The 13698-nt window shown below is 45.0% G+C and overlaps 1 protein-coding gene across 1 annotated transcript; it reads right to left on the bottom strand.

Moving 5' to 3' along the window:
* Positions 1 to 2880: 2880 nt before the first annotated feature.
* LOC112237687 (lecithin retinol acyltransferase) lies at positions 2881 to 12585 on the bottom strand. Its single transcript, XM_024406288.2, has 2 exons — positions 11738 to 12585; positions 2881 to 3838 (listed from the first exon to the last, which is right to left on the bottom strand). The coding sequence occupies exons 1-2, from the start codon at positions 12338 to 12340 to the stop codon at positions 3686 to 3688; spliced, it is 756 nt and encodes a 251-aa protein (XP_024262056.1). The 5' UTR covers positions 12341 to 12585; the 3' UTR covers positions 2881 to 3685.
* Between the last annotated feature and the right edge of the window lie 1113 nt (positions 12586 to 13698).

Genomic DNA, 13698 nt, shown 5'->3' with positions numbered 1-13698 from the left:
CCTGGACAGAGATCAATGTTTCTCCAGTCCTCTAGTCCCCCCAACAGCCCAACTCCAGTCCTCTAGTTTCCTCAACAGCCCAACTCCAGTCCTCTAGTCCCCCCAACAGCCCAACTCCAGTCCTCTAGACTCCCCAACAGCCCAACTCCAGTCCTCTAGTCTCCCCAACAGCCCAACTCCAGTCCTCTAGTCCCCCAACAGCCCAACTCCTGTCCTCTAGTCCCCCAACAGCCCAACTCCAGTCCTCTAGTCCCCCAACAGCCCAACTCCAGTCCTCTAGTCCCCCAACAGCCCAACTCCAGTCCTCTAGTTTCCCCAACAGCCCAACTCCAGTCCTCTAGTTTCCCCAACAGCCCAACTCCAGTCCTCTAGTCCCCCAACAGCCCAACTCCAGTCCTCTAGTCCCCCAACAGCCCAACTCCAGTCCTCTAGTCCCCCAACAGCCCAACTCCAGTCCTCTAGTTTCCCCAACAGCCCAACTCCAGTCCTCTAGTCCCCCAACAGCACAACTACAGTCCTCTAGTTTCCCCAACAGCCCAACTCCAGTCCTCTAGTTTCCCCAACAGCCCAACTCCAGTCCTCTAGTCCCTTCAACAGCCCAACTCCAGTCCTCTAGTCTCCCCAAAAAGCCCAACTCCATGCCTCTAATCTCCCCAATAGCCCAACTCCAGTCCTCTAGTCCCCCAACAGCCCAACTCCAGTCCTCTAGTCCCCCAACAGCCCAACTCCAGTCCTCTAGTCCCCCAACAGCCCAACTCCAGTCCTCTAGTCCCCCAACAGCCCAACTCCAGTCCTCTAGTTTCCCCAACAGCCCAACTCCAGTCCTCTAGTCCCCCCAACAGCACAACTACAGTCCTCTAGTTTCCCCAACAGCCCAACTCCAGTCCTCTAGTTTCCCCAACAGCCCAACTCCAGTCCTCTAGTCCCCTCAACAGCCCAACTCCAGTCCTCTAGTCTCCCCAAAAGCCCAACTCCATGCCTCTAATCTCCCCAATAGCCCAACTCCAGTCCTCTAGTCTCCCCAACAGCCCAACTCCAGTCCTCTAGTCTCCCCAACTCCAGTTCTCCAACAGCCCAACTCCAGTCCTCTAACAGCCCAACTCCAGTTCTCCAACAGCCCAACTCCAGTTCTCCAACAGCCCAACTCCAGTCCTCTAACAGCCCAACTCCAGTCCTCTAACAGCCCAACTCCAGTCCTCTAACAGCCCAACTCCAGTCCTCTAACAGCCCAACTCCAGTTCTCTAACAGCCCAACTCCAGTCCTCTAACAGCCCACCTCCAGTCCTCTAACAGCCCAACTCCAGTCCTCTAACAGCCCAACTCCAGTCCTCTAACAGCCCCAACTCCAGTCCTCTAACAGCCCAACTCCAGTCCTCTAACAGCCCAACTCCAGTCCTCTAACAGCCAACTCCAGTCCTCTAGTCCCCCAACAGCCTAACTCCAGTCCTCTAGTCCCCCAACAGCCCAACTCCAGTCCTCTAGTTTCCCCAACAGCCCAACTCCAGTCCTCTAGTTTCCCCAACAGTCCAACTCCAGTCCTCTAGTTTCCCCAACAGCCCAACTCCAGTCCTCTAGTCCCCCAAAAGCCCAACTTGTCCTCTAGTCCCCCAACAGCCCAACTCCAGTCCTCTAACAGCCCAACTCCAGTCCTCTAACAGCCCAACTCCAGTCCTCTAACAGCCCAACTCCAGTCCTCTAACAGCCAACTCCAGTCCTCTAACAGCCCACCTCCAGTCCTCTAACAGCCCAACTCCAGTTCTCCAACAGCCCAACTCCAGTCCTCTAACAGCCCAACTCCAGTCCTCTAACAGCCCAACTCCAGTCCTCTAACAGCCCAACTCCAGTCCTCTAACAGCCCAACTCCAGTCCTCTAACAGCCCAACTCCAGTCCTCTAACAGCCCAACTCCAGTCCTCTAACAGCCCAACTCCAGTCCTCTAACAGCCCAACTCCAGTCCTCTAACAGCCCAACTCCAGTTCTCCAACAGCCCAACTCCAGTCCTCTAACAGCCCAACTCCAGTCCTCTAACAGCCCAACTCCAGTCCTCTAACAGCCCAACTCCAGTCCTCGTGCTGCTTTTTGATTGACTGAGTCGCAGCTTTTGCAAGCCGCACGTAACACCCTGGACCAGAGCTGGAGATTAGAGTGATGTGGACACGTAACACCCTGGACCAGAGCTGGAGATTAGAGTGATGTGGACACGTAACACCCTGGACCAGAGCTGGAGATTAGAGTGATGTGGACACTTTCGTCAATAACAAATAAAGTCTACATCCCAAATGGGCCCTGATCTAAAATAGTGCACTAGATAGGGAATAGGGTGCCACTTGCCTGGTCCCAGATCTGTTTGTGCTGTCTGGCCAACTCCTATGGTCATTGTCACACCTGAGTTGGCCAGACAGCACCAACAGGTCTGGGACCAAGCTAGACAGAATGTATATTTTAATTTCCCCATAACACAATATAATGGACCGTTAGTCTCTAGGGGCGGACTGGGACCAGAAATCGGACCGTGCATTTCTAACACACCGGCCCATTTTCTTCCTTAAGGCTCCCATTTTTAGACAAATAATGACACACTGTCCTGTGGCCAGTCCACCCGTTAGACACTGGCCAGACTCAGGCTGCTGTGCATGCTGGGAGAAGAGACGAAGAATGAATCAATGGCTTGTCTCTCCTCTCCAACTATCCTGACACAACAATGGTAGGTTATATAATTAATGATTACTGTGTGAAACGGGTGGAAGACAGAAAAAAATGGGTCAGGCTAAATTAATTATTGACTCCACACACACACACACACACACACACACACACACACACACACACACACACACACACACACACACACACACACACACACAAACACACACCAGTCAGTACAATGTACGGGTATTTATTTACATAAAAAATACAGTATAAAGTTGTTACGATGTGAAAAATACATTCTGTGCAAAGTGTTCATGGTTAGAGATGGTACAGAAACTGTTAATGACTGGCATTTAAGTGTTCTGAAAAATGTAACATTATTCTGTCATAGTGTTGTCATTATGCTGTCATAGTGTTGTCATTATGCTGTCATAGTGTTGTCATTATGCTGTCATAATGTTGTCATAATGCTGTCATAATGTTGTCATTATGCTGTCATAATGTTGTCATAATGCTGTCATAATGTTGTCATTATGCAGTCATAGTGTTGTCATTATGCTGTCATAGTGCTGTCATTATGCTGTCATAGTGCTGTCATTATGCTGTCATAGTGCTGTCATTATGCTGTCATAATACTGTCATAGTGTTGTCATAGTGCTGTCATAATGCTGTCATTATGCTGTCATAATACTGTCATAGTGTTGTCATTATGCTGTCATAGTGCTGTCATTATGCTGTCATAATGCTGTCATAGTGTTGTCATTATGTTGTCATTATGCTGTCATAATGTTGTCATAATGCTGTCATTATGCTGTCATAATGCTGTCATAATGTTGTCATAATGCTGCCATTATGCTGTCATAGTGATGTCATAATACTGTCATAGTGATGTCATAGTGATGTCATAATGCTGTCATAGTGATGTCATAATGCTGTCATTGCTGCCCATTTCTGGAGCCATTTAAAACACAGCACATACACTTCAATACATATTATAAAATTCCATCATTCCAAGTCCATTATTGAATTCCCAGAATCAGCCAGCCATCCAGAGGGTGAAGGGGATGAGGAGGGTGGGTATGGCGGTGTAGGACGACATTCCTAGATAGACCACAGACAGAATTCCCAGGAACGCCGTCAGCGGAACACTCCTGTGATCCCGGATGACAGATTTCAGCCAATCACAGAACTAAAACCCAAAAAAGAGGAAAGATGAGGACTTTAGTTCATGGTTTATAATGAAGCAATAAGGCCAAAGGAGGTGTGGTATATGGCCAATATACCACGGCTAAGGGATGTTGTTATGTACGACGCAACGCGGAGTGCCTGAATACAGACCTTAGCCGTGGTATAATGGCCATATACCCCAAACCCCAAAGGTGCCTTATTGATATTATAAACTGGTTACCAACCTAATTAGAGCAGTAAAAATAAATGTTTTGTCATACCCGTGGTATACGGTCTGATATACCAAGGCTGTCAGCCAATCAGCAGTCAGGGCTCGAACCAGCCAGTTTATAATATAGTGATAGAGAGGGGAAGATGAGGCCTTTAGGATACCTCATGGTTTATATTATAGTGATAGATGAGGACACCTCGTGGTTTATATTATAGTGAGAGATGAGGACACCTCATGGTTTATATTATAGTGAGAGATGAGGAAACCTCATGGTTTATATTATAGTGATAGATGAGGACACCTCATGGTTTATATTATAGTGAGAGATGAGGACACCTCATGGTTTATATTATAGTGATAGAGAGATGAGGACACCTCATGGTTTATATTATAGTGATAGAGAGATGAGGACACCTCATGGTTTATATTATAGTGATAGAGAGATGAGGACACCTCATGGTTTATATTATAGTGAGAGATGAGGACACCTCATGGTTTATATTCTCGTGAGAGATGAGGACACCTCATGGTTTATATTATAGTGATAGATGAGGACACCTCATGGTTTATATTATAGTGAGAGATGAGGACACCTCATGGTTTATATTATAGTGAGAGATGAGGACACCTCATGGTTTATATTATAGTGAGAGATGAGGACACCTCATGGTTTATATTAGTGATAGATGAGGACACCTCATGGTTTATATTATAGTGAGAGATGAGGACACCTCATGGTTTATATTATAGTGAGAGATGAGGACACCTCATGGTTTATATTATATTGATAGAGAGATGAGGACACCTCATGGTTTATATTATATTGATAGAGAGATGAGGACACCTCATGGTTTATATTATAGTGATAGATGAGGACACCTCATGGTTTATATTATAGTGAGAGATGAGGACACCTCATGGTTTATATTATAGTGATAGATGAGGACACCTCATGGTTTATATTATAGTGAGAGATGAGGACACCTCATGGTTTATATTATAGTGATAGATGAGGACACCTCATGGTTTATATTATAGTGAGAGATGAGGACACCTCATGGTTTATATTATAGTGATAGATGAGGACACCTCATGGTTTATATTATAGTGAGAGATGAGGACACCTCATGGTTTATATTATAGTGAGAGATGAGGACACCTCATGGTTTATATTATATTGATAGAGAGATGAGGACACCTCATGGTTTATATTATATTGATAGAGAGATGAGGACACCTCATGGTTTATATTATAGTGATAGATGAGGACACCTCATGGTTTATATTATAGTGATAGATGAGGACACCTCATGGTTTATATTATAGTGATAGATGAGGACACCTCATGGTTTATATTATAGTGATAGATGAGGACACCTCATGGTTTATATTATAGTGATAGATGAGGACACCTCATGGTTTATATTATAGTGAGAGATGAGGACACCTCATGGTTTATATTATAGTGATAGAGAGATGAGGACACCTCATGGTTTATATTATAGTGATAGATGAGGATACCTCATGGTTTATATTATAGTGATAGAGAGATGAGGATACCTCATGGTTTATATTATAGTGAGAGATGAGGACACCTCATGGTTTATATTATAGTGATAGAGAGATGAGGACACCTCATGGTTTATATTATAGTGATAGAGAGATGAGGACACCTCATGGTTTATATTATAGTGATAGAGAGATGAGGACACCTCATGGTTTATATTATAGTGATAGAGAGAGGAACATTTAGAGGGCGTGTGTGTGTGGGGGGGGGGCAGGGCTTGACCCATTTACAGGATACAATTTACACTACCTCCTGTGCCATAAAGCTGCAGACCCCTAGGTAGAACACGGTGGCCGGCCGGCTTACAGGGAGGAGAATATCATCAGTGTTAAACGGTGTGTCCTGTAGTAGACAAGGTCTCCCGAGTGGCACAGCGGTCTAAGGCACTGCATCTCAGTGGTAGAGGCATCACTACAGTCCCTGGTTTGATTCCAGGCTGTGATTGGGAGTCCCATAGGGCGGCTCACAATTGGCCCAGCGCCGTTAGGGTTTGGCTGGGAGTAGGCTGTCATTGTAAATAAGAATTTGTTCTTAACTAGTTAAATCAAATTTAAAAAATGAAGACTATCTTTGTACATTGGGTCACTATCAGTTAAAGTAACGTTTAATTTGACTCTTGGTCCTTTGGCAAAGATAAAACTTTACTTTAAGACAAAAAAACACATTTATGTGGTTATGAGGACATCTACAAGTATGTCTTAGTCTCTGACTGGTTCTGAAGTATTAAGTGCTACAGTATGTTATTCTGTCTCTGCTTCTGCTCTGCGGTAGCCGGTCTGTATAAGTTACACTCAAATATTTTATGTCTAAAGTCATTGACTAAGTTTCCATCCAATCCAAACCATTTTGGGGGGCGATCATGGTTAGTCTATGAAGGTGGAGAAAACCTTAGCTCCCTCCCAGTCACGCTGCTGCCAGGCCTCAACTCTGAAATCACCTCCGCAAATACTGTTGTGATTTGATGTGTTGAAAAGGATTCAATGGGTCCGTTGTTCTCTCTCTCTCATTTTGTTGAGAAACTACCAACGAGACAGATTTCCAACTAACATTGAGCCAGTGAAGTCACACTGGTTAAAATCAACGTTGTTTTTTTGTTTTTATATTTTTTTTATCCCAGCCTCCGGTCCCCACAGGAGGCCTTTCAGTAGGCCGTCATTGTGAATAATAAGTTGTTCTTAACTGACTTGCCTAGTTAAAGAAATAATAAAATGAAAAAACGATGTAGGCAGCCTGGTCCACCACCAATGCAACTATTTAGGGACCGTCAACAAAGTGCATGATCACAATATTCATATTTAAATAGCTTTCCAACCATGTGACTTAGCAACCGCATTTCAGCTGTCCATTATTCCTTACCTAGAGAGGCATGTTGCACACCTTTGGTTTTCTTATAAAAACAATTACATTTTTTATAAATAAAAACTGTATATACAGTACCAGTCAAAAGTTTGGACACACCTACTCATTCAAGGGTTATTCTTTATTTTTTACTATTTTCTACATTGTAGAATAATAGTGAAGACATCAAAACTATGAAATAACATGTAGTAACCAAAAAAAGTGTTAAACAAATCAAAATATATTCGAGATTCTTCAAAGTAGCCACCCTTTGCCTTGACGACAGCTTTGCACATTCTTGGATTCTTTTGCCTTGTGGTCTCAGAGTCTTTCACGCGCCTTTGCTGTCATGTGCCTTTTTCTCAGGAGTGGCTTCCGTCTGGCCACTCTCCCATAAAATCCAGATTGGTGAAGTGCTGTAGAGACTTCTGTCCTTCTGGCAGGTTCTTCCATCTCAGATAAAGAACTCTGTAGTTCTGTCAGAGTGGTCATTGGGTTTTTGGACACCTCCCTGACCAAGGTCCTTCTTGCCTGGTTTCTCAGTTTGGTTGGACGGCCAGCTCTAGGCAGAGAGTCTGGGTAGTTCCATATTTTTTCTCTTTCCCAAAGATGGAGAACACTGTGCTCTTGGAAACTTTCAACACTGTAGAAATGGTTTAATACCCTTCCCCAGATAAAGAATTATGATGAGGCATAGGTTATATCAGAGATCTACAAACAGTTCCTTGGAATTTGTGGTATCGTTTCTGCACTGTCGGCCGTGGGACAGTTATAGACAGGTGCATTTATTTTAAAATCATGTCCAAACAATTGAATTGGCCACAAGAGGAGTGTCATAGCCAAAGGAATAATTGTGTAAATGAGATATTTCTCTATTTTATTTTCAATACATTTGCAAAACATGTTTTCACTTTGTCATTATGGGGTATTGTGTGTAGATGTGTGAATTTTGTTTTAATCCATATGTGTAATTCAGGCTGTAACAACAACATGTGGAATAACTTGAGGGGTGTGAATACCTTCTGAAGACTCTGTACCGGTCGAGGGGTGTGAATACTTTCTAAAGGCTACTGTAGTGTTTTTGCACGAAGGCTTCTGTCTATAATAGTCCCCAAGTTACTGAAACGGCTGAACCTCTCTACCTGTGTTCAGTTGAGGGTCAGCTGAGGTAACTCATTGGTACACTTGCAATGGCTGCCTGGTATTGCGAAGTAATCATTTCCATGGTATTTTGTAATGTTCTATCAACCGATGCTGGATTTCCACGGTAATGTAGAATGTTAATTCAAATGAAGCTTACTGATGTGGCTCATGCAATATAATGATTTTTTTTTGCAATGTCAGTTGGGTTGACTCAACAAATCACAGCACAGATTGAAGAGTACACTTCCTGCTTTTATTTTCTGGCATGGGTACACTCAAAATGGCTGCCAGTCCACTCATTATGCCATCATTGACTTGAATGGAGAGACCCTTTCTATTCATTCTATTTCTATGGTCCCTACCCTGTGAATAATACAAAAGTTGGTTTCAGGTGCCTAGGTCATGTGATCAAGGAGCTATTGAATTGTAAGTTATTTGTAATAAATATATATATTTTTAAAAACACATTGAAATAATTTCATGAGAAAACCAAAGGGTGTGCAACATGTCTCTCTGTGTAAGGAATAATAGACAGCTGACATTAGATTTGAATATTGTGATCATGCACTTTGTTGACTGTCCCAGGCTGTCTTCACAGTTGCCATTGTTTTCCTTCATGAATAACCCGAGGTAGCTATTGTTTGGTAGCTATCTCAAATCCTTTGACAGGGGCTTCCCAAGTGGCGTAGAGGTATAAGGCAATGTATCTCAGTGCTAGAGGCGTCACTACAAACCCTGGTTCAATTCCAGACTGTATCACAGCCAGCCATGATTGGGAGTCCCATAGTGCAGTGAACAATTGGCCCAGCATTGTCAGGGTTTGGCCGGGATAGGCAGTCATTGTAAATCACAATTTGATCTTAACTGACTTGCCTAGTTAAAGAAATATTGAAGTTCAAATACCAAACCAATTTCACAACGGTCCATACCTCAATTCACTCTTATAGTAGAGCCAATGGAACAGAGTGCGCTAACGGGTTCTCAAGAAGGACTTCTTCCTGCCTTGTGGTCCATGCAACAGACAGGGACATTGGAATGGACTCATTTAAAACAAACTCAGGCTCTCACCAGACCTGCAGACGCCGAAGCCTTGTCAGCCTATCAACTCAAAGTAGCGCAAATTGCCTATTTTAAATAGTGCGATGATACATTGTCTTTCCATAGTTCTCTAAGTCTGGTCCTAATTTACATGTCGGTCTACTTTTGGGGCAAGGAGGAGTTTGATCCCATTTTGCCCCCCAGCTTACACGGCCAAATCATTGTCTGGGTGAAAAATGGCACCCTAATCACCTTGGGGCACAACCAGAGTAGGGAACTACTTTAGACCAGAGCAGGGCCCTACAGTAGACCAGAGCAGGGCCCTACAGTAGACCAGAGCAGGGCCCCACATTAGACCAGAGTAGGGAACTACTTTAGACCAGAGCAGGGCCCCACATTAGACCAGAGTAGGGAACTACTTTAGACCAGAGCAGGGCCCTACAGTAGACCAGAGCAGGGCCCCACATTAGACCAGAGTAGGGAACTACTTTAGACCAGAGCAGGGCCCCACATTAGACCAGAGTAGGAAAATACTTTAGACCAGAGCAGGGCACTACTTTAGACCAGAGCAGGGCCCTACATTAGACCAGAGCAGTGCCCTACATTAGACCAGAGCAGTGCCCTACATTAGACCAGAGCAGTGCCCTACATTAGACCAGAGCAGGGCCCTACAGTAGACCAGAGCAGGGCCCTACAGTAGACCAGAGCAGGGCCCTACTTTAGACCAGAGCAGGCCCCTTGTTTAAACCAGAGCAGGGCCCTACATTAGACCAGAGCAGGACACTAATTTAGACCAGAGCAGGGCCCTACATTAGACCAGAGCAGGGCCCTAATTTAGACCAGAGCAGGGCCCTACATTAGACCAGAGCGGGGCCCTAATTTAGACCAGAGCGGGGCCCTAATTTAGACCAGAGCGGGGCCCTACATTAGACCAGAGCGGGGCCCTAATTTAGACCAGAGCGGGGCCCTACATTAGACCAGAGCAGGGCCCAAATTTAGACCAGAGCAGGGCCCTAATTTAGACCAGAGCAGGGCCCTACATTAGACCAGAGCTGGGCCCTACATTAGACCAGAGCAGGGCCCTACATTAGACCAGAGCTGGGCCCTACATTAGACCAGAGCAGGGCCCTACATTAGACCAGAGCAGGGCCCTACAGTAGACCAGAGCAGGGCCCTACATTAGACCAGAGCAGGGCCCTACAGTAGACCAGAGCAGGGCCTTACGGTAGACCAGAGCTGTGCCCTACATTAGACCAGGGCCCTAATTTAGACCAGAGCAGGGCCCTACATTAGACCAGAGCAGGGCCCTACAGTAGACCAGAGCAGGGCCTTACAGTAGACCAGAGCTGTGCCCTACATTAGACCAGGGCCCTAATTTAGACCAGAGCAGGGCCCTACATTAGACCAGAGCAGGGCCCTAATTTAGACCAGAGCAGGGCCCTAATTTAGACCAGAGCAGGGCCCTACAGTAGACCAGAGCGGGGCCCTACATTAGACCAGAGCTGGGTCCTACATTAGACCAGAGCGGGGCCCTACATTAGACCAGGGCCCTAATTTAGACCAGAGCAGGGCCCTACATTAGACCAGAGCAGGGCCCTAATTTAGACCAGAGCAGGGCCCTAATTTAGACCAGAGCAGGGCCCTACAGTAGACCAGAGCGGGGCCCTACATTAGACCAGAGCTGGGTCCTACATTAGACCAGAGCGGGGCCCTACATTAGACCAGAGTGGGGCCCTACATTAGACCAGAGTGGGGCCCTACATTAGACCAGAGCGGGGCCCTACTTCAGACTCTGACCAAAATGTGTGCACCATAATAGCCCTGTCTACACTGTTAGAAAAAAACAGGTGCAATCTAGAACCTAAAATGGTTATTTGGCTGTCCCCATAGGATAACCCTTTGAATAACCCCTTTTGGTTCTAGGTAGAACCTTTCGAGGTTCCACGTAGAACCCTTTCCGAAGAGGTTTCTACAAAAGGGTTCTATCTGGAACCCAAACGGGTGCTCCTATGGGGACAGCCCGAAGAACCCTTTTGGAACCATTTTTTCCCAAACAGTTTAGATAATAGGGTCCCATTTGGGACGGACCATTGTCTGCTCTATAAACCTATTGGTCCATATTGACGCGCATCATTTAGCATTGCTCACTGAGTAAAATAGGCTAATGACCACTTTTAACCTAATTGGCTTGAGATGAATCAAATTCTAAGTAAACTATATTTTAATGTTTTGATTCTGCTAGTTACAGAGTCCTGCAGCGTCGCTCTGTGAAAACTCACCAGCGCGCAACAGTACCAATCGCGTACACAGGACGCACACCAAATGGGTAATCAACACTTTAGGCATCTTTTAAATGTCCCACTGGGCACACACTGGTTGAATCAGCGTTGTTTACACGTCAAACCAACGTAGAACCAACGTAGAATAGAAGTTGAATTGACGTCTGTGACCAGCGCGGTGGGCCAATTTAGGAAAACTCCGTTATCATTTTGTAGCTAGTTTAACATTGGAATATATAGCTTTCAGAGAGATAGCCTCTTCAATATGTCCGTGCGTAAAAAAAACAATAAATAGCCTAGTCTAGGCCAATATCAATATGTTACCTTGTCAGTCTGAATGCTGATTGCAATGCCATACCGGCAATAAGTAACGAAATGTTCACAGTTATTCCAAAGCAAGCTGTACGGTATCTTCCCAACCAGTTTCTCCGCTCTACTCGCGATCTCTTCGCCATCCAACGGTCGTTTCTGCACGGTAGTGTCCATAGCGTTCAGTAGAATTGATGCTCCATACGCAAAGTCCTCAACGGTATCCACCCGGATGCTGGCGCTCTTGGATAGAACTCCGAGAACTAAGCGTTTGTTTGTTACCATCACCTGGATTGAACGCTTGTCCGTTGTAAAGAGTGGCAAGATATCCGGAATCAGATGGGCCACCCGGTTGTCTCCTAAATAGATGCCAAAATGAGTGAATAAAGTTCGGGGCACTTCTAGCAAGTCTCCCCGTTGGTATATGGACTCTGGGAGTGCGGCCCCGGCGGAGGTATCCGGGACTCTCTCTCTCCACCCCTCATTCTCGCAGTGATGTGCAACTCTCTTCTTCTCCCTCGCTCTGTCTGTGTCTGAAAACAACAAACTGGGCCGGAAGGCATTGAGGTGAGTGAGGAAGAACACTTTTTCCAGGAGTAATGTGAGCGAATTCAACATTTTTATTGGAGGAGATTCCTTGTCCTTGTTTTTCGGGACGTTGTCCTCCTCGCCTCACGCTCCTCTATCATCTTCAGGTCGCGGTCAGTTCCAACGAGGGGCCCTCCGTGACGTCGTGAGGGAACCGAGGAACCGATTGGCTGCTGTTTGAGAGCAGATTAGTCACGTAGTAGATGTTCTGAGTGACACTCAGTAGGGCTAAAGGCTTGTTGACTTCTTACAGTGGACTTGCAGATCACAACTTGTTACGGTTAGCAAAGCTGCCATTTTGCAGCGTTGTGTCAGTGTCGAATAGTCTAATAGGCCCATCGCATCATCTGTGTGGGGAAAAACATTGTTGCCACATAATAAAAAATAAAAAACTTTATTTAACTAGGCAAGTCAGTTAAAGTACTTAAAACAGTCGTATGGGGGGGGTCCTGCATAAACTTAGCTTCATTGGACCACTTCTGTATTCAAAACTGGTACTTCCTGTTTGTGTCTCTGTGTGAGGAGTTACGATGATCTAGGTCCTACAGTTACACAAGTGGCATGCTGGTAGACATGAGGTAAAACGGATTTAAGTTTCCTTCTTCAGGTCCTGTTGATATCTTACACATGTCCTATAATTCTGTCCCGCAGAGTTCTGTTCTTTGGTCTGATATGTACTATAATTCTGTCCTTTGGTCTGATATGTACTATAATTCTGTCCCGCAGAGTTCTGTCCTTTGGTCTGATATGTACTATAATTCTGTCCCACAGAGTTCTGTCCTTTGGTCTGATATATTCTATAATTCTGTCCCACAGAGTTCTGTCCTTTGGTCTGATATGTTCTATAATTCTGTCCTTTGGTCTGATATGTACTATAATTCTGTCCCACAGAGTTCTGTTCTTTGGTCTGATATATTCTATAATTCTGTCCCGCAGCGTGCTGTTCTTTGGTCTGATATGTTTCTATAGCATTTTGAATGAATTATTTTGTGGAGTGAACATCCTCAGCCGCCAACTCGTTGAAGTAGAATTCTTTATCCAAACCGAGGTTAGTGATCACTGATGTCCAGAAGTTGTTTTTGTTCATAGGAAATTATGGGGGAAAATGTATGTATACAAAAAAAAAAAGAGTTAAGATCAGCGTTAAAACACCACACAAAATTGGTAAGGAACCCGTAGCATGGCAGCTATCCTTCTCTGCAGCGCAAGAATGCACTGCATTAAAGTATTCACATCTGGTGTGTGTGTGTGTGTGTGTGTGTGTGTGTGTTTGAGGTGAGTGTAATGTCAGACATGGCTGTGCAAAGTTTGAGCTCGTTTTGGCTAAAGAATGGAAAGGGAGTGTGTGTGTTTGTGTGTGTGGTTTGGCTAAAGAGTCTGTGGAAAAG

This window comes from Oncorhynchus tshawytscha, linkage group LG15, assembly GCF_018296145.1.
Source record: "Oncorhynchus tshawytscha isolate Ot180627B linkage group LG15, Otsh_v2.0, whole genome shotgun sequence".
Classification (NCBI taxonomy): Eukaryota; Metazoa; Chordata; class Actinopteri; order Salmoniformes; family Salmonidae; genus Oncorhynchus; species Oncorhynchus tshawytscha.
This window is presented reverse-complemented; position numbering and strand designations above follow the sequence as displayed.